The following is a 27,435-nucleotide window of genomic DNA, read 5'->3' on the forward strand; positions in this document are numbered from 1 at the left end:
AGAGAGAGAAAACGGGAACGAGAGAGTAAGTGAGAGAAACGGACAGAGCCAAGTAAACTAGGTCAGTAGTTAAGGAGAGTGAGGTGGGGTGGGACAGGCAGGGCTGGGCTGGTTCTCTAGATAGAGTGAGGTGAGGTGGGGTGGGGTGGGACAGGCAGGGCTGTTTCTTTAGATAGAGTGAGGTGAGGTGGGGTGGGACAGGCAGGGATGGTTCTCTAGATAGTGTGACAGGTGAAAGGTTCAGACTGGAGATATTGACATACACAGCGAGACATGAGGCCTTGGGAGACCCTGCAGAACAACACAATAACAAACCAACAGCTTGTTTACCAGGGTTGGCCTGCACTTGGAGCTGAACACGTCAACTTATCTGATTATTTCTTGATTGTTTTGTGTGTAATTAATCAATTATGTCACCAAGGAGTGTGCGGAGGGGAAGTGAAAGGAATGATTGGTTGATGATTTAGAGGGGATAGCGCATACACAATTGTGTTTAGTGTACTCGTGAGGGCCTTTTGGGGACCAACAAACACACACACCTGGAGTGGTTCTCGCCCAGTGCGACAGCAATGCGACAGATTCCGTGTGATGTCTCCATGTCTCCGTTCTGGATGGCCTCTCTCAGCTGCTCCTGCAGGGACAAGACCTGGGGAACCAGCTTCAGCAGGGTGTTCACATACCTACAGAGAGAGACAGAAAGATGTGCAGAGAGAGGAGGAGAAAGAGATAGAGAGAGAAAGAGAGAGACACACAAGAGTTAGTTCACATACTGTACTATTGAAAAACTGGAGGCGTATAGCTGTCTTGTTTACTTCAAACTAAATCTTTTCCCAAGCCATTCTTTCTCTGATCCTGTGAAGACACGCTGCACACATCCCCACTCTTCCCCCCCACCCCACCCCATCCCAGCCACACAAACACATCAATCTTTACTTTTCACCAGCTACATCTCTCTGTTGCTTTGTTTCATTTCTCTAGGCTTCAATTACTCTGGTCTGTTCTTTCTGCTGTCTCAGCCCTTTCTAATGCATCTATTGTCTATCTGGATGCACACACACACCACATACACTCTCCCTCGCTCAGACACACACATACAGTTGAAGTCGGAAGTTTATATTCACCTTAACCAAATACATTTAAACTCAGTTTTTCACAATTCCTGACATTTAATCCAAGTAAAAATTCCTTGTCTTTGGTCAGTTAGAGGATGGCTTTCACTTTAGCAGTGATAAATTCATGAACTTCTTTGAGGAAAAGATTATGATTATTAGAAAGCAAATTACGGACTCCTCTTTAAATCTGCGTATTCCTTCAACGCTCAGTTGTCCTGAGTCTGCACAACTCTGCCAGGACCTAGGATCAAGAGAGATGCTCAAGTGTTTTAGTACTATATCTCTTCACACAATGATGAAAATAATCATGGCGTCTAAACCTTCAAGCTGCATACTGGACCCTACTCCAACTAAACTACTGAAAGAGCTGCTTCCTGTGCTTGGCCCTCCTATGTTGAACATAATAAACGGCTCTATCCACCGGATGTGTACTAAACTCACTAAAAGTGGCAGTAATAAAGCCTCTCTTGAAAAAGCCAAACCTTGACCCAGAAAATATAAAAAACTAAAATCGGCCTATATCGAATCTTCCATTCCTCTCAAACATTTTTGAAAAGGCTGTTGCGCAGCAACTCACTGCCTTCCTGAAGACAAACAATGTATAGGAAATGCTTCAGTCTTGTTTTAGACCCCATCATAGCACTGAGACTGCACTTGTGAAGGTGGTACATTACATTTTAATGGCATCGGACCGAGGCTCTGCATCTGTCCTCGTGCTCCTAGACCTTAATGCTGCTTTTGATACTATCGATCACCACATTCTTTTGGGGAGATTGGAAACCCAAATTGGTCTACACGGACAAGTTCTGGCCTGGTTTAGATCTTATCTGTCGGAAAGATATCAGTTTGTCTCTGTGAATGGTTTGTCCTCTGACAAATCAACTGTACATTTCGGTGTTCCTCAAGGTTCCATTTTAGGACCACTATTGTTTTCACTATATATTTTACCTCTTGGAGATGTTATTCGAAAACACAATGTTAACTTTCACTGCTATGCGGATGACACACAGCTGTACATTTCAATGAAACATGGTGAAGCCCCAAAATTGCCCTTGCTAGAAGCATGTGTTTCAGACATAAGGAAGTGGATGGCTGCAAACTTTGTCCTTTTAAATTTGGACAAAACAGAGATGCTTGTTCTAGGTCCCAAGAAACAAAGAGATATTCTGTTGAATCTGACAATTAATCTTAATGTTTGTACAGTCATCTCAAATAAAACTGAAGGACCTCGCCGTTACTCTGGACGCTGATCTCTCTTTTGACTAACATATCAAGACTGTTTCAAGGACAGCTTTTTTCCATCTACGTAACATTGCAAAAATCAGAAACTTTCTGTCCAAAAATGATGCAGAAAAATTAATCCATGCTTTTGTTGCTTCTAGGTTAGACTACTGCAATGCTCTACTTTCCGGCTACCTGGATAAAGCACTAAATAAACTTCAGTTAGTGCTAAATACGGCTGCTAGAATCCTGATGAGAACCAAAAAATGTGATCATATTACTCCAGTGCTAGCCTCCCTACACTGGCTTCCTGTCAAAGCAAGGGCTGATTTCAAGGTTTTACTGCTAACCTACAAAGCATTACATGGGCTTGCTCTTACCCATCTCTCTGATTTGGTCCTGCCGTACATACCTACACGTACGCTACTTTAACAAGACGCAGGCCTCCTAATTGTCCCTAGAATATCTAAGCAAACAGCTGGAGGCAGGGCTTTCTCCTATAGAGCTCCATTTTTATGGAACGGTCTGCCTACCCATGTCAGAGACGCAAACTCGGTCTCAACCTTTCAGTCTTTACTGAAGACTCATCTCTTCAGTGGGTCATATGATTGAGTGTAGTCTGGCCCAGGAGTGGGAAGGTGAACGGAATGGCTCTGGAGCAACGAACCGCCCTTGCTGTCTCTGCCTGGCTGGTTCCCCTCTTTCCACTGGGATCCTCTGCCTCTAACTCTATTACAGGGGCTGAGTCACTGGCTTACTGGGGCTCTCTCATGCCGTCCCTGGAAGGGGTGCGTCACCTGAGTGGGTTGATTCACTGATGTGGTCATCCTGTCTGGGTTGGCCCCCCCCCTTGGGTTGTGCCATGGCGGAGATCTTTGTGGGCTATACTCAGCCTTGTCTCAGGATGGTAAGTTGGTGGTTGAAGAGTCTCTCTAGTGGTGTGGGGGCTGTGCTTTAGCAAAGTGGGTGGGTTTATATCCTTCCTGTTTGGCCCTGTCCGGGGGTGTCCTCGGATGGGGCCACAGTGTCTCCTGACCCCTCCTGTCTCAGCCTCCAGTATTTATGCTGCAGTAGTTTATGTGTCGGGGGGCTAGGGTCAGTTTGTTATATCTGGAGTACTTCTCCTGTCCTATTCGGTGTCCTGTGTGACTCTAAGTGTGCGTTCTCTAATTCTCTTCTTCTCTCTTTCTTTCTCTCGGAGGACCTGAGCCCTAGGACCATGCCCCAGGACTACCTGACATGATGACTCCTTGCTGTCCCCAGTCCACCTGGCCGTGCTGCTGCTCCAGTTTCAACTGTTCTGCCTTATTATTATTATTCGACCATGCTGGTGATTTATGAACATTTGAACATCTTGGCCATGTTGTTATAATCTCCACCTGGCACAGCCAGAAGAGGACTGGCCACCCCACATAGCCTGGTTCCTCTCTAGGTTTCTTCCTAGGTCAATTAGTATTTGGTAGCATGGCCTTTAAATTGTTTAACTTGGGTCAAATGTTTTGTGTAGCCTTCCACAAGCTTCCCACAAAAAGTTGGGTCAGTTGGCCCATTCCTCCTGACAGAGCTGGTGTAACCGAGTCAGGTTTGTTGGCCTCCTTGCTCACACAAGCTTTTTCAGTTCTCTCCACAAATGTTCTATAGGTTTGAGGTCAGGGCTTTGTGATGGCCACTCCAATACCTTGACTTTGTTGTCCTTAAGCCACTTTGCTACAACTTTGGAAGCATGCTTAGGGTCATTGTCCATTTGGAAGACCCATTTGCGGCCAAGCTTTAACTTCCTGACTGATGTCTTGAGATGTTGCTTCAATAGGTCAACATAATTTTCTCTCCTCATTATGCCATCTATTTGGTGAAGTGCACCAGTCCCTCCTGCAGAAAAGCACCCCCACAACATGATGCTGCCACCCCTGATTCAAAGCTGGGATGGTGTTCTTCAGCTTGCAACCCTCCCCCTTTTTCCACCAAACACAACGATGGTCATTACGTCCAAACAGTTCTATTTTTGTTTCATCAGACCAGAGGACATTTCTCCAAAAAGTACGATCTTTGTCCCCATGTGCAGTTGCAAACCGTAGTCTTGCTATTTTATGGCGGTTTTGGAACAGTGGCTTCTTCCTTGCTGAGTGGCCTTTTAGGTCATGTCGATATAGGACTCGTTTTACTGTAGATAGACACTTTTGTACCTGTTTCCTCCAGAATCTTCACACGGTCCTTTGCTGTTGTTCTGGGATTGATATACACTTTTCGCACCAAAGTAAGTTCATCTCGAGGAGACAGAACGGGTATCCTTCCTGAGCGGTATGACGGCTGCATGGTCCCATGATGTTTATACTTGCATACTATTGTTTGTACAGATGAATGTGGTACCTTCAGGCATTTGGAAATTGCTCCCAAGGATGAATCAGACTTGTGGAAGTCCACAATTTTTCTTCTGAGGTCTTGGCTGATTTATTTTGACTTTCCCATGATGTCAAGCAAAGGTAGGCCATGAAAAAGGTTTGAAGGTAGGCCTTGAAATACATCCACAGGTACACCTCCAATTGACTCAAGCTTATAAAGCCATGACATCATTTTCTGGAAGTTTCCAAGCTGTTTAAAGGCACAGTCAATTTAGTGCATGTAAACTTCTGGCCCACTGGAATTGTGATACAGTGAATTATAAGTGAAATAATCTGTCTGTAAACAATTGTTGGGAAAATGACTTGTGTCATTCACAAAGTAGATGTCCCAACCGACTTGCCAAAACTATAGTTTGTTAACAAGAAATTTGTGGAGTGGTTGACTCCAACCTAAGAGTATGTAAACTTCCGACTTCACACACCCACGACATACACTCTCCCTCGCTCAGACACACACCTATTTAATTCTCCCACATCTATACGTCTGTTCCCCTGCTGTCTGCATTGGGCATGCTCACATACACAACCACACTTGCTCTGGGTAATATCACTCTTCCCCCCCAACCTTGCAGTGTCATTGGTAATGACTACTGAATATTCATGTGTCCCCTTATTGACATTATCATGAAGGCTGCTGTACCACGTGCATGACAACAAGCCACACACACACAGTATTAATCTACCATAAAGCACCTATTCCAAACCTCCTCTTTCCCCCGACCTTCAAAATACACTCTCTACTTCTGTCTCACACACTCAAGCTTTCACAAAGTAACCCTTTCCCCCAGCTAAGAGTACACGACCTGCATCTCCAAGTCAACTCATTAAAAATGAATGATGACTAAATCTCTCAGGGTGGGCTGTTATTTAATGCATTAGTGTGTGTTTCTGTATATTTATGTGTTATTCAGAGGGCATAGGGGAATGAGTATGTGCGTCTCTCTATTGTATGAAACCTGACATCCTATAGATTCCACTGAGACAGACTGTCTACCGCAGACACACAGACCTCCGCTTCCCGCTCTCTCTCTCTCTCGCTTTTCTTTCTCCTCCCCTTAAAACTCAAATGAATTTGAAAGACTCCTCTCTCTCTTTTCAGCTCCATCTTTCTCCTTTCTCCCTCCCGTTCTCCTTCTCTCTGTTTAAAAATATTACAGTCAAGTCATTTGGGAGAATGCTATTGGTCCAACTGCATCCTGTTGCCAGGCAACTAATTTCCCCATCTCAGAGCGTCACTGTAATTAAAAAGGAGGAGAGAGGTGGAGGAGGAGATATAGGCAGAGTAGAGAAAAAGGCAGAGAGAGAAAGGGAGGAAAATGGGGGAAAGAGAGAGCCTGGGAGAGAGATAGAAAGATTTTAAGTGAAGGAAAGGGAAGGATTGAGCTAATTGTCTGGGGATAGATAGTGATAATCCTTCTGCCCGGACTCTAGTGTGGCCAAACACATACACAGGCACACGTAAACACATATACAAACTGTTAGTCCTTTTCAAATCTAATTGAGTGTTTTCGGGCTGGGCGATAATGGCCTAAAAATCATCTGGATTTTTTCAAAAATTCAAAATATATATCTAATTTAAAAACAAATGTTCTCTCGAAATAAGCATTGGTGCACAATTAAAAGATAAATCCACTATAATTGATCATTTCAATAAGCACTTCTCTACGGCTGGCCATGCTTTCCACCTGACTACCCCTACCCTAGTCAACAGCCCTGCGCTCCCCATAGCAACTCGCCCAAGCCTCCCCCATTTCTTCACCCAAATCCAGATAGCTGATGTTCTGAAAGAACTACAAAATCTGGACACCTACCAATCAGCTGGGCTAGACAATCTGGACCCTCTCAAAAATGATCTGCCGAAATTGTTGCAACCCCTATTACTAGCCTGTTCATATCGTCTGAGATTCACAAAGATTGTAAAGCAGCCACGGTCATCCCCTCTTCAAAGGGGGAGACACTCTAGACCCAAACTGCTACAGACCTATATCTATCCTACCCTGCCTTTCTAAGGTCTTCGAAAGTCAAGTTAACAAACAGATCACCGACCATTTCAAATCCCACCGTACCTTCTCCGCTATGCAATCTGGTTTCAGAGCTGGTCATGGGTTTACCTCAGCCACGCTCAAGGTCTAAACGATATCATAACCGCCATCGATAAGAAACAATATTGTGCAGCCGTATTCATCGACCTGGCCAAGGCTTTCAACTCTGTCAATCACCGCATTCTTATTGGCAGACTCCACAGCCTTGGTTTCTCAAATGATTGCCTTGCCCGCTTTACCAACTACTTCTCTGATAGAGTTCAGTGTGTCAAATCGGAGGGCCTGTTGTCCGGACCTCTGGCAGTCTCTATGGGGGTGCTACAGGGTTCAATCTTCAATCTACTCTTTTCTCTGTATATATCAATGATGTTGCTCTTGCTGCTTGTGATTCTCTGATACACCTCTACGCAGACGACACCATTCTGTATACTTCTGGCCCTTCTTTGGACACTGTGTTAACTAACGTCCAGACGAGCTTCAATGCCATACAACTCTCGCTCCATGGCCTCCAACTGCTCTTAAATGCAAGTAAAACTAAATGCATGCTCTTCAACCAATTGCTGCACGCACCCACCTGCCCGTCCAGCATCACTACTCTGGACGGTTCTGACTTAGAACATGTGGACAACTACAAATACCTAGGTGTCTGGTTAGACTGTAAACTCTCCTTCCAGACTCACATTAAACATCTCCAATTCCTATCTGCTAAACATACCCTCATAAAACTGACCATCCTACCGTTCCTCGACTTTGTCATTTACAAAATAGCCTCCAACACTCTACTCAACAAATTGGATGCAGTCTATCACAGTGCCATCCGTTTTGTCACCACAGCCCCATATACGACCCACCACTGCGACATGTACGCTCTCGTTGGCTGGCCCTCGCTTCATACTCGTCGCCAAACCCAGTGGCTCCAGGTCATCTACAAGTCTTTCATAGGTAAAGCCCCGCCTTATCTCAGCTCACTGGTCACCATTGCAGCACCCACCCGTAGCACGCGCTCCAGCAGGTATATCTCACTGGTCACCCCCAAAGTCAATTCCTACTTTGGCTGCCTTTCCTTCCAGTTCTCTGCTTCCAATGACTGGAACAAACTGCAGAAATGACTGAAGCTGTAGACACATATCTCCCTCACGAGCTTTAAGCACCAGCTGTCAGGGCAGCTCACATATCACTGCACCTGTACATAGCCCATCTGTGAACAGCCCATCCAACTACCTCATCCCCATACTGTATTTATTTATCTTGCTGCTTTGCACCCCAGTATCTCTACTTGCACATTCATCTTCTGCACATCTACCATTCCAGTGTTTAATTGCTATATTGTAATTACTTCGCCACCATGGCCTATTTATTGCCTTTTTTTTCTACTGTATTATTGACTCTGTTTTGTTTATTCCATATGTAACTCTGTGTTGTTGTATGTGTCGAACTGCTTTGCTTTATCTTGGCCAGGTCGCAGTTGTAAATGAGAACTTGTTCTCAACTAGCCTACCTGGTTAAATAAAGGTTGAAATATTTTTTTAAAGGTAAAATATACAGCATTTCAATCAGTCAACAATAATCTAATAAATTCAGGGCTTATGAAACTATACCTAGGCTATATAAGCATTTTTTGTTGTTGCAATAATCACTGATCTGGCTTTCAAGTCTCATACCTCATTGCAAGCTAACAGTTTTTGTTATGAACACACCCTTCTGTTCGTCTCCAACTGTTTAAACAGCAGCTAACCTATCCACATTGTTAAGATGTTGAAATCAAGTGGCCTACCGTACTTGTCAGAATGGAGCGAAGGAGACGAGACCAAAAAGATAATGAGAACATAAACGCTCATAAAAACAAAAAATATATTTACAAAAACGTGTTTCTTGCAATACTAACATTGGAATTAATCAAATGAATTTGATATATCGCCCAGAACTAATATGAGGGCCATATTCATACCTCCACCAAATTGGCCTTATTTTAGAACAATAAAAACACATGTTGAGGAGACCAGCTATTACGTTGACTAGAGCAGTACTTTGTGTGTGTGTGTGTGTGTGTGTGTGTGTGTGTGAACTGCCCCTCGGTGGATTTTGCACCTTTTCCTACCTCACTCATCTTTCTCTCCCTTCCTCTTTCCATCCCTACCTCATTCATCTTTCTCTCCCTTCCTCTTTCCATCCCTACCTCACCCTCTTTCTCTTGGGGAGGGGCAACTGGGTGCCTACCATTGGAGCTCAATGACGTCGCTCCCCATCTCTGTAACCATGGTAACGCCAGCCAACCGAGAAATGCCTCCCCCCCTTCTTCCCTCCCTCCTCCCCTTCTGGCTGTTAGCTCTCCCTGTATTCCCTCCATCTCCCTCAGCTTTCCTCCTTTCTTAATTTCTGTCAATTCTCCGTTGCCTGTATTTTTCTCTCCATCCCTATTTCCCCTCTACAGTATCTCTTTCTCTCATATACCCTTCCCATGCCCACACTGTGCTCTTGGCTGCCATCTCCCCCTTCCCATCTCGCTCTCCCTGATGCTCTTCCTATCCCTGCTCTGTCTCGGTCTTCCATATCTGAATCTGTTGTTCTCTTGGTTCTCTTTAAACTATACCCTCCACCTCCTCCATAATGCAGACACTGGCTGCGTGTCACCTTGTGTGTTTGTCTGAAGTCATTGGGTTGGCACACACTCCCACCCTCCCCTGGCCATCTACACACCTCTGGGAGTCGGGTTGTGATATGGCGTTGACAATAGCCTCCACGGCGGTATCAAACAGCTCGGGGTCTGGTAGAGCAGTGAAACAGTCCTCCACCAGTCCTTCACTCTCACTGAGAGGGACGTCCAGCAGCACCCAGGAGGACAGGCAGCGCAGGACACGAGCCTTCACTGCCCCGGGACTGTCCCCTCGACGCAGCAGCTGCTGGAGGAGTGGACACACTGACCCCCATTCACGACCCAACGCACCTCGCACCTACAGACAGAGGGTGGTGAGTAGTAGATGGATGTGTGTCTGTCTTTGTGTCTGTCTGTCGTGCCCTATGGTACCCCTCAGTCTCTCGCATCCCTCACCTGTCCCTTGCGGTACTGTGGCAGGCGGCTGGTCTGGAACTCTTCAGGCAGGACGGTCAGTAGCTCCAGCAGGGCCAGACACCTTGCCCGGCCGTCCACCCCCCCTCCCTCCTCCTGGAACACACGTACCATCTCTGGCACGGCGCCTGGCCACGCCTCTGGCATGGTGTTCAGGGCCAGGGAGGCCAGCGCCACACATAGACGCGTCAGCACCTTGGAAACAGGACCACAACGACGTACTGTAATCTATGACTTCGTTTTATTTACTATACTTGATGGTTTTACCGCATTTAGCTCCAGTTGTATGTATTTTCAATGATGTAATACAGTGATGGGCAACTGGTCGCCCGTGAACCAATTTTTAAAAATGTGTTTTTTTGGGGTGGGGGGACTCTGTCAGGGTCTCAAATTACTGTTGAGAGTTAGAATAATAGAGTACAAGGTCCAATTTCGAAATTTGGTTGTGCATCAGCAGTCACTCAATTAGCCCATAAATTAGTAAGTTAGCTGGTCGCTAGACTATCTAAACTTGTAGTAATCATGGTCGAATTACAGACCGGGGTGGGGCCCACTGATCATCAAGTTATCATATTAAAAACTGCAAACATTTGCCTCCACTCTACGGCAAAATGTGTAGAATTGCAGGAAATTAGCTGTAAAAGTGCTATTTTAAACAGATTTTCTTTCCCTTCACTGTCACGAAGGGGGCCGCTAAAATTATTTGCTCGCAAGATGTGGGGGGGTATGAATGTGGGTACGCAGACCCACGAGCCACTGTGGCCCCTCATGATGAGTTGTGTTTTTTTGTGGCCCTCACACACATCAAAGTAGCCCATCCCTTATCTAATAAATACATCCATCTACTCATCCTCCCATCCATCCATCTACCCACCATCTTGGACCCGGAGGAGAAGCAGGCAATCTGGGAGAAGAGTTGAGTCTTTAGGGTCTCATACTGGTCAGAGGGGATGTCAGACCAGTAGCGTGATATCTTAGTGTGGAGGGCACTAGCCCCAAAGTACTGGATCTCAGGAACCTAGGGAGAGAGACAGGGTTAGGTGTGTGTCAGGGTTTGTGTGTTAGCCGGTAATAGCCGGCTTTTGGCCCCCCAAAAAATTGAAAAGTCTATTACTAAAATTGCCACCGGCCAATTGTCTGGGAGAAGAAAATAAATTCCATTGTGAAAATGCATTGTTAGCCTATTCATTGATTGAAATACCAGTTGACGTAGCGCAAGAGCTGCCTGCTACTACAGCTCATCAAACAGCTCGTTCCTTGCTGCTCCAGCTCATCAAACAGCTCGTTCCTTGCTGCTACAGCTCATCAAACAGTTCTTTGTTGCTGCTACAGCTCATCAAACAGCTCTTCGTTGCTGCTACAGCTCATAAAACAGCTCTTCGTTGCTGCTACAGCTCATCAAACAGCTCTTCGTTGCGCAACATTTTCCTAATGGAAACCCTGGTGTGTGTGTGCTGGTATATCCTACCTTGTCAGGGCAGAGCAGGGCCCAGCAGAACTGCCAGGCCTGAGGGGAGACCTGAGCCTGCATCAGCCACTTCTGGGCCAGGTTCTTATTCTCTATGTTAGGGTCATAGTACAACTGGTGGAGTGCCTGGAGGGTAGAGAGAGAAAGAAAGAGGGACCAGGGAGGGAGAAAGTCAGTATAATTGCAGTATAATATACAGTGGGGCAAAAAAGTATTTAGTCAGCCAACAATTGTACAAGTTCTCCCACTTAAAAAGATGAGAGAGGCCTGTCATTTTCATCATATGGACACTTCAACTATGACAGACAAAATGAGAAAAAAATCCAGAAAACCACATTGTCGGATTTTTAATGAATGTATTTGCAAATTAGGGTGGAAAATAAGTATTTGGTCACCTACAAACAAGTAAGATTTCTGGCTCTCACAGACCTGTAACTTCTTCTAACTTCTTCTTCCTCGGTCCTCCACTCGTTACCTGTATTAATGGACCCTTTTTGAAATTGTTATCAGTATAAAAGACACCTGTCCACAACCTCAAACAGTCACACTCCAAACTCCACTATGGCCAAGACCAAAGAGCTGTCAAAGGACACCAGAAACAAAATTGTAGACCTGCACCAGGCTGGGAAGACTGAATCTGCAATAGGTAAGCAGCTTGGTTTGAAGAAATCAACTGTGGGAGCAATTATTAGGAAATGGAAGACATACAAGACCACTGATAATCTCCCTCGATCTGGGGCTCCACGCAAGATCTCACCCCGTGGGGTCAAAATGATCACAAGAACGGTGAGCAGAAAAACCACACGGGGGGACCGAGTGAATGACCTGCAGAGAGCTGGGACCAAAGTAACAAAGCCTACCATCAGTAACACACTACGCCGCCAGGGACTCAAATCCTGCAGTGCCAGACGTGTCCCCCTGCTTAAGCCAGTACATGTCCAGGCCCGTCTGAAGTTTGCTAGAGAGCATTTGGATGATCCAGAAGAAGATTGGGAGAATGTCCTTGTCAGATGTCAGATGAAACCAAAATAGAACTTTTTGGTAAAAACTCAACTCGTCGTGTTTGAAGGACAAAGAATGCTGAGTTGCATCCAAAGAACACCATACCTACTGTGAAGCCTGCGGGTGTAAACATCATGCTTTGGGGCTGTTTTTCTGCAAAGGGACCAGGACGACTGATCCGTGTAAAGGAAAGAATGAATGGGGCCATGTATCGTGAGATTTTGAGTGAAAACCTCCTTCCATCAGGAGCATTGAAGATGAAACGTGGCTGGGTCATTCAGCATGACACTGATCCCAAACACACCACCCGGGCAACGAAGGAGTTGCTTCGTAATAAGCATTTCAAGGTCCTAGAGTGGCCTAGCCAGTCTCCAGATCTCAACCCCATAGAAAATCTTTGGAGGGAGTTGAAAGTCCGTGTTGCCCAGCAACAGCCCCAAAACATCACTGCTCTAGAGGAGATCTGCATGGAGGAATGGGCCAAAATACCAGCAACTTACAGAAAACGTTTGACCTCTGTCATTGCCAACAAAGGGTGTTTGTTGCCAACAAAGGGTGTTATTGACCAAATACTTATTTTCCATCATAATTTGCAAATAAATTCATTAAAAATCCTACAATGTGATTTTCTGGATTTTTTCTCTCATTTTGTCTGTCATAGTTGAAGTGTACCTATGATGAAAATGACAGGCCTCTCTCATCTTTTTAAGTGGGAGAACTTGCACAATTGGTGGCTGACTAAATACTTTTTTGCCCCACTGTATACTGTATGTCATTTATAACATTAACGTTAGTGTTTCTATGTAGTTTAGCAACATTGGGTTCATATCCTCTGAAACAGACTGGCTGAACACTAGGAAACAGATGCTTCCTAAGAGGAATACAGTTGGCCATGTTCTTTCTTCATCCTCCTCCATGCCCACCCCATCCCTCTATCCTCCTCCACGCTCACCCCATCCCTCCTCTATCCCCTCCATGCTCACCCCATCCCTCCTCCATGCCCACCCCATCCCTCCTCCACGCTCACCCCATCCCTCCTCCACGCTCACCCCATCCCTCCTCCACGCTCACCCCATCCCTCCTCCATGCTCACTCCATCCCTCCTTTATCCTCCTCCATGCTCACACCATCCCTCCTTTATCCTCCTCCATGCTCACTCAATCCCTCCTCCATGCTCACTCAATCCCTCCTCCATACTCCATCCCTCCTCCATAATCACTCCATCCCTCCTCCATAATCACTCCATCCCTCCTCCATAATCACTCCATCCCTCCTCCATAATCACTCCATCCCTCCTCCATAATCACTCCATCCCTCCTTTATCCTTCTCCATGCTCACTCCATCCCTCCTTTATCCTCCTCCATGCTCACTCCATCCCTCCTTTATCCTCCTCCATGCTCACTCCATCCCTCCTTTATCCTTCTCCATGCTCACTCCATCCCTCCTTTATCCTTCTCCATGCTCACTCCGTCCCTCCTTTATCCTTCTCCATGCTCACTCCGTCCCTCCTTTATCCTTCTCCATGCTCACTCCGTCCCTCCTTTATCCTTCTTCATGCTCACTCCGTCCCTCCTTTATCCTTCTCCATGCTCACTCCGTCCCTCCTTTATCCTTCTCCATGCTCACTCCGTCCCTCCTTTATCCTTCTCCATGCTCACTCCGTCCCTCCTTTATCCTTCTCCATGCTCACTCCATCCCTCCTTTATCCTTCTCCATGCTCACTCCGTCCCTCCTTTATCCTTCTCCATGCTCACTCCGTCCCTCCTTTATCCTTCTCCATGCTCACTCCATCCCTCCTTTATCCTTCTCCATGCTCACTCCATCCCTCCTTTATCCTTCTCCATGCTCACATCTTCAAACATGCTCAATCAATTGCATATATTTATAAAGTCATTTTTACATAAGCAGATGTCACAAAGTGCTTACTCCATCCCTCGATCCTCCCTTCCTCTCCAGTAGTAACTGACTCAGCAGGTTGTATGGAGACTCTAGTATGACTGACTGCAGTTATAGAACCCCAATACAGAGAGTATTGTCTCCAGTTACATACTGTATCTAGCGTGTATCCCTACCTAGCACCTTGACCAAGAGCTAGTGTGGGTTGACATCATTGTCGAATAGAGATAAACATTTGAAAGGATAAACATCTGTGCAGGGTCCCTTTGTTTCCTTTGAAATCATCCCTCAGCGTCGATACACACAGTATGAAGAGGTTTTGGGTTGTGTGTGTCAGAGATCACTGCCTGACTCATATTCCAGTCCTCCGCTGTTCCACGCTGAAACACTGCTCTATCTGTATGTCACACACACACACACACACACACACACACACACCTCAGCTGCTCGAATAGTGAATCTGCCCAGATCAAGCAACCTCTTTACTGAGGAGCAGTGTCTTTACTGAAATCTCTCATCACGCTCATTCCTCATCAACGCTGTCGCTCTGTGCCTGCCGTCTTTTTTCTCTCCCTTCTTCTCTTTCTCATCTCGTCCCTTCATCTCGCCATTTCTAAACAAAGCTGTGATTTTCCAGAGTTCAAAGCTAAGGCAGATCATTACTGCTGTCCACTGTGTGATCTAAGGAGACTTCTCATCCCAGGGACACATTCCAGACTGCACGCCTGTGTGTGTGTCGTACATAGACCCATCTCACTACAGCCAGCCAGATGCATCCAACTAGCAGCTGTAATGTTGCTTCAACTGTTTCATTAGCCACCAGAGATCAGATCTGTCAGGGATCTGATCATCCACTCCTGATGCAGGGAGACAGAGGGAGCGAGAAGGGAGGCTTCAGGTGAAGAGCACCCCTTTGTCTGTCTGCAGCAGTCTCTCCATATGGTGTCTCACACACACACACACACATCACAGATGGAGGTACTTAGGCTCTGAAAGAACTAGCTACTATACTGGTACTCTCCCAGTGTGTGTGTGTGTGTGTGTGTGTGTGTGTGTCAGAGATAAGAGTGGAAGAGAGGAAACATTAAAAGCAAAGTGTAGAAGGAGCCAGGAGGAAGTACTGGGCTGCAGGTGAAAGCGACTCTGTGCGGCAGTCAGATTATCCATCTGCCCACTACTCAAGTAACAGGCTCTCAGATAGCACACAGAAACCGCTAGATACACTACATGACCAAAAGTATGTGGACACATGATTATTGAACATCTCATTCCAAAATCAAGGCCATTGATATAGAGTTGGTCCCCCTTTGCTGCTTTAACAGCCTCCCCTCTTCTGGGAAGGATTTCCACTAGATGTTGGAACATTGCTTCCATTCAGCCACAAGAGCATTAATGAGGTCGTGCCCTGATGTTGGGTGATTAGGCCTGGCTCGCAGTCGGCGTTCCAATCCATCCCAAAGGTATTCAATTGGGTTGAGGTCAGTGCTCTGTGCAGGCCAGTCCAGTTCTTCCACACCGATCGACAAACCACATCTGTATGGACCTCACTTTGTGCACAGGGGCATTGTCATGCTGAAACAGGAAAGGGCCTTCCCCAAACTGTTGCCACAAAGTTGGAAGCACAGAATCGTCTAGAATGTCAGTGGATGCTGTAGCGTTCAGATTTCCCCTCACTGGAGGGGGGGCCTAGCCCGAACCATGAAAAACAGCCCCAGACCATTATTCCTCCTCCACCAAACTTTACAGTTGGCACTATGACTTTGGGCAGGTAGCATTCTCCTGGCATCCGCCAAACCCAGATTTGTCCGTCAAACTGCCAGATGGTGAAGCGTGATTCATCACTGCAGAAAACACGTTTCCACAGCTCCAGAGTCCAAAGGTGGCAAGATTAACACCACTCCAGCCAACGCGTGGAAGCTTCCAGAGGCATTTTGGAACTTGGTAGTGAGTGTTGCAACCGAGGACAGACGATTTTTACGCTACGCGCTTCATCACTCAGAGGCCCCCTTTCTGTGAGCTTGTGTGGCCTACCACTTCGAGGCTGAGCCATTGTTGCTCCTAGACGTTTCCACTAGAGGTCGACCAATTATGATTTTTCAACGCCGATACCGATTATTGGAGGACCAAAAAAAGCTGATTCCGATTAAATTGGCCGATTTATATATGTAATAATGACAATTACAACAATACTGAATAAACACTTATTTTAACTGAATATAATAGATCAATTTAGTCAAATCAATTTAGTCTCAAATAAATAATAAAACATGTTCAATTTGGTTTAAATAATGCAAAAACAGTGTTGGAGAAGAAAGTAAAAGTGCAATATGTGCATGTAAAAAGCTCAAGTTTAAATTCCTTGCTCAGAACATGAAAACATATGAAAGCTGGTGATTCCTTTTAACATGAGTCTTCGATATTCCCAGTTAAGATGTATAGATTGTAGTTATTATAGGAATTATAGGGTTATTTCTCTCTATACCATTTGTATTTCATATATCTTTGACTATTTGATGTTCTTAAAGGCCCTATAGTACTGCCAGCCTAATCTCGGGAGTTGATAGGCTTGAAGTCAAACAGTGATGTGCTTCAAGTATTGCGAAGAGCTGCTGGCAAATGCAGGAAAGTGCTGTTTGAATGAATGCTTACGAGCCTGCTGCTGCCAACCGCTATCAAATATCAAATCATAGACTTAATTATAATATAATAAACACACAGAAATAGGAGCCTTAATAGCTCATTAATACGGTAAAATCTGGAAACTATCATTTCGAAAATAAAACATTTATTATTTCAGTGAAATACAGAACCGTATTGAATGCACAACATTCAATGTTACAGTTGAAGTCGGTAGTTTACATACACCTTAGCCAAATACATTTAAACTCAGTTTTTCACAATTCCTGACATTAAATCCTAGTAGAAATTCCCTGTCTTAGGTCAGTTAGGATCACCACCTTATTTTAAGAATGTGAAATATCAGAATAGTAGAAAGAAAGATTTATTTCATTGCATTCCCAGAGGGTCAGACGTTTACGTACACTCAATTAGTATTTGGTAGCATTGCCTTTAAATTGTTTAACTTGGGTCAAACGTGTCGGGTAGCCTTCCACAAGCTTCCCACAAAAAGTTGGGTGAATTTTGGCCCATTCCTGCTGACAGAGTTGGTGGAACTGAGTCAGGTTTGTAGGCCTCCTTGCTCGCACACGATTTTTCAGTTCTGCCCACAAATGTTCTATAGGATTGAGGTCAGGGCTTTGTGATGGACACTCCAATATCTTGACTAGGTTGTCCTTAAGCCATTTTGCCACAACTTTGGAATTATGCTTGGGGTCATTGTCCATTTGGAAGACCCATTTGTGACCAATGATGTCTTGAGATGTTGCTTCAATATATCCACATAATTTTCCGTCCTCAAGATGCCATCTATTTTATGAAGTGCACCAGTGCCTCCTGCAGCAAAGCACCCCCACAACATGATGCTGCCACCCCTTTGCTTCACGGTTGGGATGCTGTTCTTCGGCTTGCAAGCCTCCCCTTTTTTTCTCCTAACATAACAATGGTCATTATGGCCAAAAAGTCCTTTGCTGTTGTTCTGGGATTGATTTGCACTTCTCGCACCAAAGTACGTTCATTTCTAGGAGACAGAACGCGTATCCTTCCTGAGCGGTATGACGGCTGCGTGGTCCCATGGTGTTTATACTTGTTCGTCTGTACAAACAATAGTACACATGGTACCTTCAGGCATTTGGAAATTGCTCCCAAGGATAAACCAGACCTATGGAGGTCTACAATTTTTTGTTCTGAAGTCTTGGCTGGTATCTTTTGATTTTCCCATGATGTCAATTAAAGAGGCACTACGTTTGAAGGTAGGCCTTGAAATACATCCACAGGTACACCTTTAATTTGACTCAAATGTAATTTAGCCTATCAGAAGCTTCTGAAGCCATGACATTGTTTTTCAAGCTGTTTAAAGGCACAGTCAACTTAGTGTATGTAAACGTCTGACCCACTGGAATAGTAATACAGTGAATTATAAGTGAAATAATCTGACTGTAAACAATTGTTGGAAAAATGACTTGTGTCATGCACAAAGTAGATGTCCTAACCAAATTGCCAAAACTATAGTTTGTTAAAACTTCTTATGGCTGTGGGGCAGTATTGAGTGGCTTGGATGAATAAGGTGCCCAAAGTAAAACGGCCTGCTCCTCAGTCGCTAATATATGCATAGTATTATTAGTATTGTATAGAAAACACTCTGAAGTTTCTAAAACTGTTGGAATGATGTCTGTGTATAAAAACCTGAGGAGAAATCAAAACAGGATGTGAGAAATCTGAGGTTGGTATGTATTCAACGCAGTTCCCATTGAAATCCCCTTGAGATATTAATGAAATTGCACTTCCTAGGGCTTCCACTATATGTCAACCGTCTATAGAAATTTGAATGAGGCTTCTGCTGTGTTGTGGGACTGAATGACAGTCAGCTATATTCTGGTCATGCGCATTTCATATGATAGCGACCTGCATTCCATGGCTCCTCAAGACACAAAGGAATACTCCGGTTGGAACTTGATTGAAAATTAATGATAAAAACATCCTAATGATTGATTCTGTACTTAGTTTGAAATGTTTCTTCGACCTGTAATATAACTTGTGAAGTTTTTGTCCGACGTAACGCTGACCAGAAGTAGCTAATTGGACATAAATAACGGACATTATCGAACAAATCAAGCATTTATTGTGGACCTGTGATTCCTGGGAGTGCATTCTGATGAAGGTCATCAAAGGTAAGGGAATATTTAGCATGTAATTTATGGTTTGTGTTGACTACAACATGGCAGCTAATTTGACTTGATTGTTCTGTGCGCCGTCTCAGATTATTGCATTGTTTGCTTTTTCAGTAAAGTCTTTTTGAAATCTGACACAGCGGTTGCATTAAGGACAGGTACATCTATAATTCCATGTGTATACCTTGTATTATCATCTACATTTATGATGAGTATTTCTGTTGAATCGATGTGGCTATACACAATCACTGGATGTTTTTGGAACTAGTGAATGTAACGTGCCAATGTATACATCAAACACAACATACATGTATTGTGTAACATGAAGTCCTATGACTGTCATCTGATGTGTCATCTGATGAAGATTATCAAAGGTTAGTGATTCATTTTATCTCGATTTGTGCTTTTTGTGACTCCTCTCTTTGGCTGGGAAAATGGCTGTGTTTTTCTGTGGCTTGGTGGTGACCTAACATAATCGTTTGTGTTGCTTTCGCCGTAAAGCCTATTTGAAATCAGACACTGTGGTGGGATTAACAACAAGACTACCTTTAAAACAGTATAAGATACATGTATGATTGAGGAATTTTAATTATGAGATTTCTGTTGTTTTGAATTTGGTGGCCTGCACTTTCACTGGCTGTTGTCATATCATCCCGTTAACGGGATTGAAGCCCAAAGAGGTTGTGGAGTGGTTGAAAAACTAGTTTTAATGACTTCAGCCTAAGTGTATGTAAACTTCATTAATTACGGTCTTTGTTAGGAAGAAATGGTGTTCACAAAATTTGCAACGAGCCAGGCCGCCCAAACTGCTGCAAAACCCCGAACTCTGCTTACCCTGAATGCAAGAGAATTGACACAATTTCCCAAGTTAATATTTCCTACTAACATTAATTTATTTTTACTAAATATGCAGGTTTAAAAATATATACTTGATTTTAAGAAAGGCATTGATATTTATGGTTCGGTACATTTTATGGTTTGGTGCAACGATTGTGCTTTTTTCACGTATGCGCTTTTGTTAAATCATCACTTGTTTTGCGAATTTGAAGTAGACTGTGATTCGATGATAAATTAACAGGCACCGCATTTATTATATGCAACGCAGGACAAGCTAGTTAAACTAGTAATACCATCAACCATGTGTAGTTAACTAGTGATTATGTGAAGATTGATTATTTTTTATAAGAGAAGTTTAATGCTAGCTAAAAACTTACCTTGGTTCCTTGCTGCACTCGCGTAACAGGTGGTCAGCCTGCCACGCAGTTTCCTCGTGGATTGCAATGTAATCGGCGGGAAAAAATGTTGATTATTGATTATGAAAACTTGAAATTGGCCCTAATTAATCAGCCATGCTGATTAATCGGTCCAACTCTAGTTTCCACTTCATAATAACAGCACTTACAGTTGACTGGGTCAGCTCTAGCAGGGCAGAAATTAGATGAACTGACTTGTTGGAAAGGTGGCATCCTATTATACCCCGGGTATAAAAAATAAATCGAGTAGCACACTCATATCTATAAAAAACTCCCAGTAATTTGGTAAAACACCAACGTTTCGTCATCACTGTGCCTTCTTCACTCTATTTTTATAGCTTTCAATTTATTCGCTGTTCGTCAGCACCTGTACACTAAATAATTATCTCTGGGTGTGCGCCAGTTCTTGCTTTTTATTAGAATATACCACAGGTATGACAAAAAAACAAACATTTTACTGTTCTAATTACGTTGGTAACCAGTTTATAATAGCAATAAGGCACCTCAGGGTATGTGATATATGGCCAATATACCACGGCTAAGGGCTGTATCAAGGCAACGTGCTCAACATCTGCTCTGACGACGAGCTCATGTCTGAAGGAGACGACACCTGCGAGGGTAAAAAAAAAAAAACAAAAAAACACACCCTGTTAAGAACTTTTTTTAGAAATTGTATATATATATTGACTTGCGTCATGCAAAGAACAGCCCTTAGCTGTGGTTTTTAGGTTATATACCAAACCCCCCTTGTCACGACTTCCGCCGAAGTTGGCTCTCCTGCCCATTCGGGCGGTGCTCGGCGGTCGTCGTCACCGTCCTATTAGCCACTACTGATCCCTTTTTCGTGTATCTGTTGGTTTTGTCTAATTGGTTTCACCTGTGTGTTGTTTAGGTAATTAGTGTCTGTATTTAATGTAGGTTGTCCCGCCCTTGTTTTGTGCGGGATTGTTTATTTTGTCATTTCGTTTTGTCTGTCGGTGTTTGCTGTTTGTTTTTTCTCCGGTTAGTCTTTATCCTGTTTTGGATATTTCACCCTGTCTGTATTTGGGTTGACTGTTTGTTTTTTGTTCACCGGAGAATAAACTTTATTATCGCATTCTGCTCTCTGCGCCTGATTCCACCCACCTTGACTAGACGTGACACCCCTTCTGTCTTATTGCTTAAATATAGGCTAGCCTACCTGTATGTATAGGGTCTAATAGTTGGCACTGCTGCAGTTCAGAAACAGCTCCTGCTATATAAAAATAAATATGAATGTCTCATGAATATTACTTTTCTATTGTGTTATTGACCATACATTTGTTTGTGTCGCACTGCTTTGCTTTATCTTGGCCAGGTCACAGTTGTAAATGAGAACTTGTTCTCAACTGGCCTACCTTGTTAAATAAAGGTGACATTTAAAAAAATAATTTTAAAAATGTACTGCCCCTAGGGGAATAGCATGCACAGTAAATCTGCTCCCAACCATGGTACAGTGAGGGTGCTGCAGACTAATGTAGACTAGAGGAGGTTCAGTAAACTGAGACCTGAAGACTCATTGTAGTCTTCAGATCTAGCGACAAGGCATTAGCTCAGCAGGCTGACAGGTCTTGAGTCACACAGCAGTCTGGGTTTTGATATCCAGTCAAGTTACTGTAATGTACTGCCTGTGTCATGTTGTACCATTTCTGGGGGACAGACAGAGCCCTGCTAAGGGACTTTTCTTGAAAAGACAGGATATTGATCCATGTCTGACTGGATAAATCAATCATCATTATTGATTAGATCTATGTCATCTTATATCATCATAACTGTTCATATTTATATTAATGATGTGAAATGGATATCAAATAACATGCAGAAGGAGGAGGGGAACTGATGAATGAATAAAGCTGGGATGTTCTGTGTGCATGCGTGCTTGCCTGTGTGTGTGTGTAGGGGCATGGGCGGTTGTTGACTGTGTCTGAAGTCTGCGCAGAGATACATATATTTGTTTAACTCCCATGTTGCCAATGACGATGGCATCCCAGACAGAAAAAGATGAAGACACAATTAGTAAAGCTTCATGACCATTGAATGATCATTACTTGGTTGCCATTGAGAATACTGATATCCAACCACAAACAGGTATGACGATATGAGATTTAGCACCTGCTCCAGACTCTAAAATAAGAAACAACCATCGATAACGGAAGGGAGGGGGAGGGGGTTGTGACGTCATGCTCAACTGGAAGTGCTCTAATTCTCTCATATCAATCATGCACTGAAATAGCACAACACCATCTCTCTCTCTCCTCTACACATCACAATGACTCTGGTTTCAGTGTCACATTCCACCACCCTCCTCTCTCTGTATTCTCTCTGTCTGTGTATCTCAGTAGTTGGTTCCTTTCTCTCCCACCCTCGCGCTTTCTACCCCTCAGTGTGTGTGTGTGTCAGTACCTCTCTGTCTTCATTGTTCACAGAAAGGGACTGGTTAGGCGTTAGCTTTATGGTGCTGGCACCAGGTCCACCCAGGCAGCCATCCAATGGGATGAGATGAGGTGGTCTAGGCTAACAGATGTAATAACACACTAACTGGATTATCTTTGGAAAGGATATACACTACTGGTCAAATGTTTTACAACACCTACTCATTCAAGGGTGTCTTTATTTTGACTATTTTCTACATTGTAGAATAGTGAAGACATTAAACCTATGAAATAACACATATGGAATCATGTAGTAACCAAAAAAAGTGTTAAACACACACATTAAGAAGAAATTCCACAAATTAACTTTTAAGAAGGCATACCTGTTAATTGAAATGCATTCCAGGTGACCACCTCATGAAGCTGGTTGAGAGAATGCCAAGCGTGTGTAAAAGGTGGCTATTTGAAGAATCTCAAATATAAAATATATTTTGATTTGTTTTTAACACTTTTGTGGTTACTACATGATTCCATATCTGTTATTTCATAGTTTTGATGTCTTCACTTCTTATTCTAGAAAATAGTAAAAATAAACAAAAACCCTTGAATGGGTAGGTGTTCTAAAACTTTTGACCGGTAGTGTATATCCAGACTGCCTGGCCACAGTATCCATTATTATCACACACACACACACACACACACACACACACACACACACACACACACACACACACACACACAGACAGCTGGGACAAAGGCTATTGTACTGGTGGAACCAAGACAGGGCCAGGAACCTACTTCTCCATAACGCACACGCTCACACACGAGAGAGAGCGGACTTCTGTATCAATTTGCTCTCCTCTTCTTATCCACTTTTGGGAAGCACAATTTAGCTTTCGATTGATTTGCTGTTTGAGACTGAAGAGATGTTTGAGTGTGCATTGAGCTGTTAGAGGTACCTACTGGGAGACTAGGTCTACACATACTGTAGAAAACAGCAACACCTGCTCTTTCCATGACAGACTGACCAGGTGAAAGCTTTGATCCCTTATTGATGTCATTAAATCTACTTCAAATCAGTGTAGATGAAGGGGAAGAGACAGGTTAAAGAAGGATTTTAAAAGCCTTGAGACATGGCTTGTGTAAGTGTGCCATTCAGAGGGTGAATGGGCAAGACAGAATATTTAATTACCTTTAAACAGGGTATGGTAGTAGGTGCCAGGCGCACCGGTATGTGTCAAGAACTGCAACGCTGCTGGGTTTTTCACGCTCAACAGTTTCCGGTGTGTATGAAGAATGGTCCATCACCCAAAGGACATCTAGCCAACTTGACAACTGTGGGAAGCATTGGAATCAACATGGGCCAGCATCCCTGTGGAACGTTTCAACAACTTGTTGAGTCCATGCCCCGACAAATCAAGGCTGTTCTGAGAGCAAAGGGGGGTGCAATTCAATATTAGGAAGGTACTCCTAATGTTTTGTACACTCAATGTACATCTCAACAGTGTACAACAGGGCTCTCCAACCCTGTTTCTGGAGAGCTATCATCCTGTAGGTTTTCAATCCAACCCCAGTTGTAACTAACCTGATTTATTTAGTTTTCACCAGGTAGGCCAGTTAAGAACAAGTTCTCATGTACAACTGCGACCTGGCCAAGATAAAGCAAAGCAGTGCAACAAACACAGAGTTACACATGGAATAAACAAACGTACAGTCAATAACAATAGAAAAGTCTACATACAGTGTGTGCAAATGAGGTATTAGGGAGGTTGGGCAATAAATAGGCTGTAGTGGTGAAGAATTAAACAATAGATGTGCAGAAGATAAATGTGCAAGGAGAGAGACTGGGTTGCGAAGGAGAAAAAAATAAACAAATATGGGGATGAGGTAGGTGAATGGGCTATTTACAGATGAGCTATGTACAGGTGCAATGATCTGTGAGCTGCTCCGACAGCTGATGCTTAAAGTCAGTGAGGGAGATATGAGTCTCCATCTTCAGTGAATTTTGCAATTCGTTCCAGTCATTGGCAGCAGAGAACTGGAAGGAAAGGCAGCCAAAGTAGGAATAGGCTTTGGGGGTGACCCATGATATATACCTGCTGGAGCGCGTGCTATGGGTTGGTGCTGCTATGGTGACCAGTGAGCTGTGATAAGGCAGACTTATAGACGACCTGGAGCCAGTAGGCTTGGCGACGAATATGAAGAGAGGGCCTGCCAACGAGACCATACAGGTCACAGTGGTGGGTAGTATATGGGGATGTGGTGACAAAATGGATGGCACTGTGATAGACTGCATCCAGTTTGCTGAGTACAGTGTTGGAGACTATTTTATAAATGACATCGCCAAAGTTAAGGATCGGTAAGTTGGTCAGTTTTACGAGGGTATGTTTGGCTGCATGAGTGAAGGATGCTTTGTTGCAAAATAGGAAGCCGATTCTAGATTTAATTTTGGATTGGAGATCCTTAATGTGAGTCTTGAAGGAGAGTTTACAGTCTAACCAGACACCTAGGTATTTGTAATTGTCCACATATTCTAAATCAGAACCGTCCAGATTCAGTTTATCAACCAGCTAATTACTCAAATCAGGTGCGCTAGATTATGGTTGGAGTGAACAGGACGGTAGCACTCCAGAAACAGGGATGGAGAGAGAACTTTTAGGACGGTAGCTCTCCAGAAACAGGGATGGAGAGAGAACTTCCAGGACGGTAGCTCTCCAGAAACAGGGATGGAGAGAGAACTTCCAGGACGGTAGCTCTCCAGAAACAGGGATGAAGAGAGAACTTCCAGGACGGTAGCTCTCCAGAAACAGGGATGGAGAGAGAACTTCCAGGACGGTAGCTCTCCAGAAACAGGGATGGAGAGAGAACTTCCAACGGTAGCTCTCCAGAAACAGGGATGGAGAGAGAACTTCCAGGACAGTAGCTCTCCAGAAACAGGGATGGAGAGAGAACTTCCAGGAAAGCTCTCCAGAAACAGGGATGGAGAGAGAACTTCCAGGACGGTAGCTCTCCAGAAACAGGGATGGAGGAGAACTTCCAGGACGGTAGCTCTCCAGAAACAGGGATGGAGAGAGAACTTCCCTGGCTCCAGAAACAGGGTTGGAGAGAGCGTAGCTTCCAGAAACAGGGATGGAGAGAGAACTTCCAGGACGGTAGCTCTCCAGGAACAGGGTTGGAGAGAGAGAGGCCTGGTCTAGAGCGTTTTGCTCTCCTTCCATTCCTCATCTCCTCTCTCTCTCCTCTGCATCTATCTGAAAACAACAGCACATATGGTGGACACCTTCCAGCCAACAACTGCTTTCACCGGCCTAGTTTTCCCTATTCACAGCAGTACGAGGTGATGAAGACAAGGAGATTAAGTAGAGGAAACAGAGAGGAAGCTACACACAATTGAGACACACTCTAGCTATATATTGTGTGAATCAGAAAAGGGCCAATGAGAAGGAGCCACCTGTATCTATTGAGACGCAGCCACACCTTTCTCCCTCTCCCCCTGCACTTCAATTTCCTCTCCCTCCACTTTTATCACTGCATCTCCCCATCTCTCCTGTTCTCCATACCTCTCTCTCCCTCTCTTAATCATGACTGTCGCATATCCCCTCCTCCTCTCCCTCTTTCTCATACTCCCTTCCACTGTCTCTCTAATAAAGATGGTCGAATCCCCCCTCCCACACTCCCTCCTTTCTTTACAGTCAATGTCAGACATTACCCCCACCCTCTCCCAACCTCCGTCCAACTCGCTCCTCCATCTCATCCACAATTTCTTTGTCTCACCCGTCCCCCTCTCCACCAACCCCCTATCGTCCCCTCTGGCCCTGGTCACCAGCTACCCAGAAACAGGGAGATTCATCACAGAAACCTAGCAGGCACAGCATGCCAACACACACACCTTAGATGACAGAGATGGAGAGTTGTCTGGTGGCTATAATGACCTCCAGTACCAAAATTCTCTCTCTCTGGCTCCCAGCTGGCTAATCATTAGCTGAGAACTCCACTGCACAGCAGTATGGGGACACAATTAGCCAGGCCTGATCAAAGACTGATGGACTGTAATGCACACAAACATTTGATCTTTCTCAGAATTTAGACCAGATCGACAGACAGAGGGACAGACAGAGGGACACAGACAGGATGGATGGACAGACAAAGACAAACAGGCAGCATAATATTGTAAGAAGATCACAGTAGCAGGACTGTCTGCAGAGGTACTGAGGGGGGATCACACAAAAATGAGAACAGAAGGATGGTGAAGGGGAGTTAAGAGAAAGAAAATAAGATGTTTAGACAAAGGCAAGTAATGCGAGAGAGAGCAAGTGAGACACAGGGAGCGAGAGGGAGAGATGGATCCTGCCATCTTATTGACCACCAGCATTGTGCAACATATTTTTGTACTATCTCCTCTGTCCTCCTAAGCACTGAGGACACCAACTGTCACCAGGCTCCAGTACACACTTCATCAAAACTTGCCTTGAGGTTTGTGTTCTGCTGCATATTAAAAAAGTGAATTCCCTGTGGCGGTATATACGGAACACACACATCAGCTGCTGTGGATTCATTAAACAGCTTTAGATGTTCTAGATATTGATGATGAATCCTTCATCTGTGACAGATGAAGAGGAATAGATACAGTGTGTGTATGACATGTTAGGAAGATTAATGTGGACAGAAAGCATAACACTCTCTACATAGACTACTAGAAATTACATAATCAGAGAAATAATCTCAAGTGGGCAGACACATGCCATAGAAATAAAGGCATTTAAAACCCTAGTATAGAGTGCTTTGCCTCATCTCTTT

The 27,435-nt window shown here is 44.2% G+C and overlaps 1 protein-coding gene across 4 annotated transcripts in view; it reads right to left on the reverse strand.

Moving 5' to 3' along the window:
• Window positions 1–27,435, reverse strand: part of ipo13b (importin 13b) — a 52,518-nt gene that overhangs the window by 23,438 nt on the left and 1,645 nt on the right. For all 4 annotated transcript variants that reach the window (XM_064935484.1, XM_064935483.1, XM_064935485.1 and 1 more), the window contains 5 exons: window positions 11,310–11,435; window positions 10,716–10,859; window positions 9,824–10,036; window positions 9,472–9,725; window positions 540–680 (listed from right to left, as the gene is read on the reverse strand). In XM_064935484.1, coding sequence (XP_064791556.1) covers window positions 540–680; window positions 9,472–9,725; window positions 9,824–10,036; window positions 10,716–10,859; window positions 11,310–11,435 — 878 coding nt within the window. The remainder of the gene's footprint in view (window positions 1–539; window positions 681–9,471; window positions 9,726–9,823; window positions 10,037–10,715; window positions 10,860–11,309; window positions 11,436–27,435) is intronic.

This window comes from Oncorhynchus masou, chromosome 24, assembly GCF_036934945.1.
Source record: "Oncorhynchus masou masou isolate Uvic2021 chromosome 24, UVic_Omas_1.1, whole genome shotgun sequence".
NCBI classification, from domain to species: Eukaryota; Metazoa; Chordata; class Actinopteri; order Salmoniformes; family Salmonidae; genus Oncorhynchus; species Oncorhynchus masou.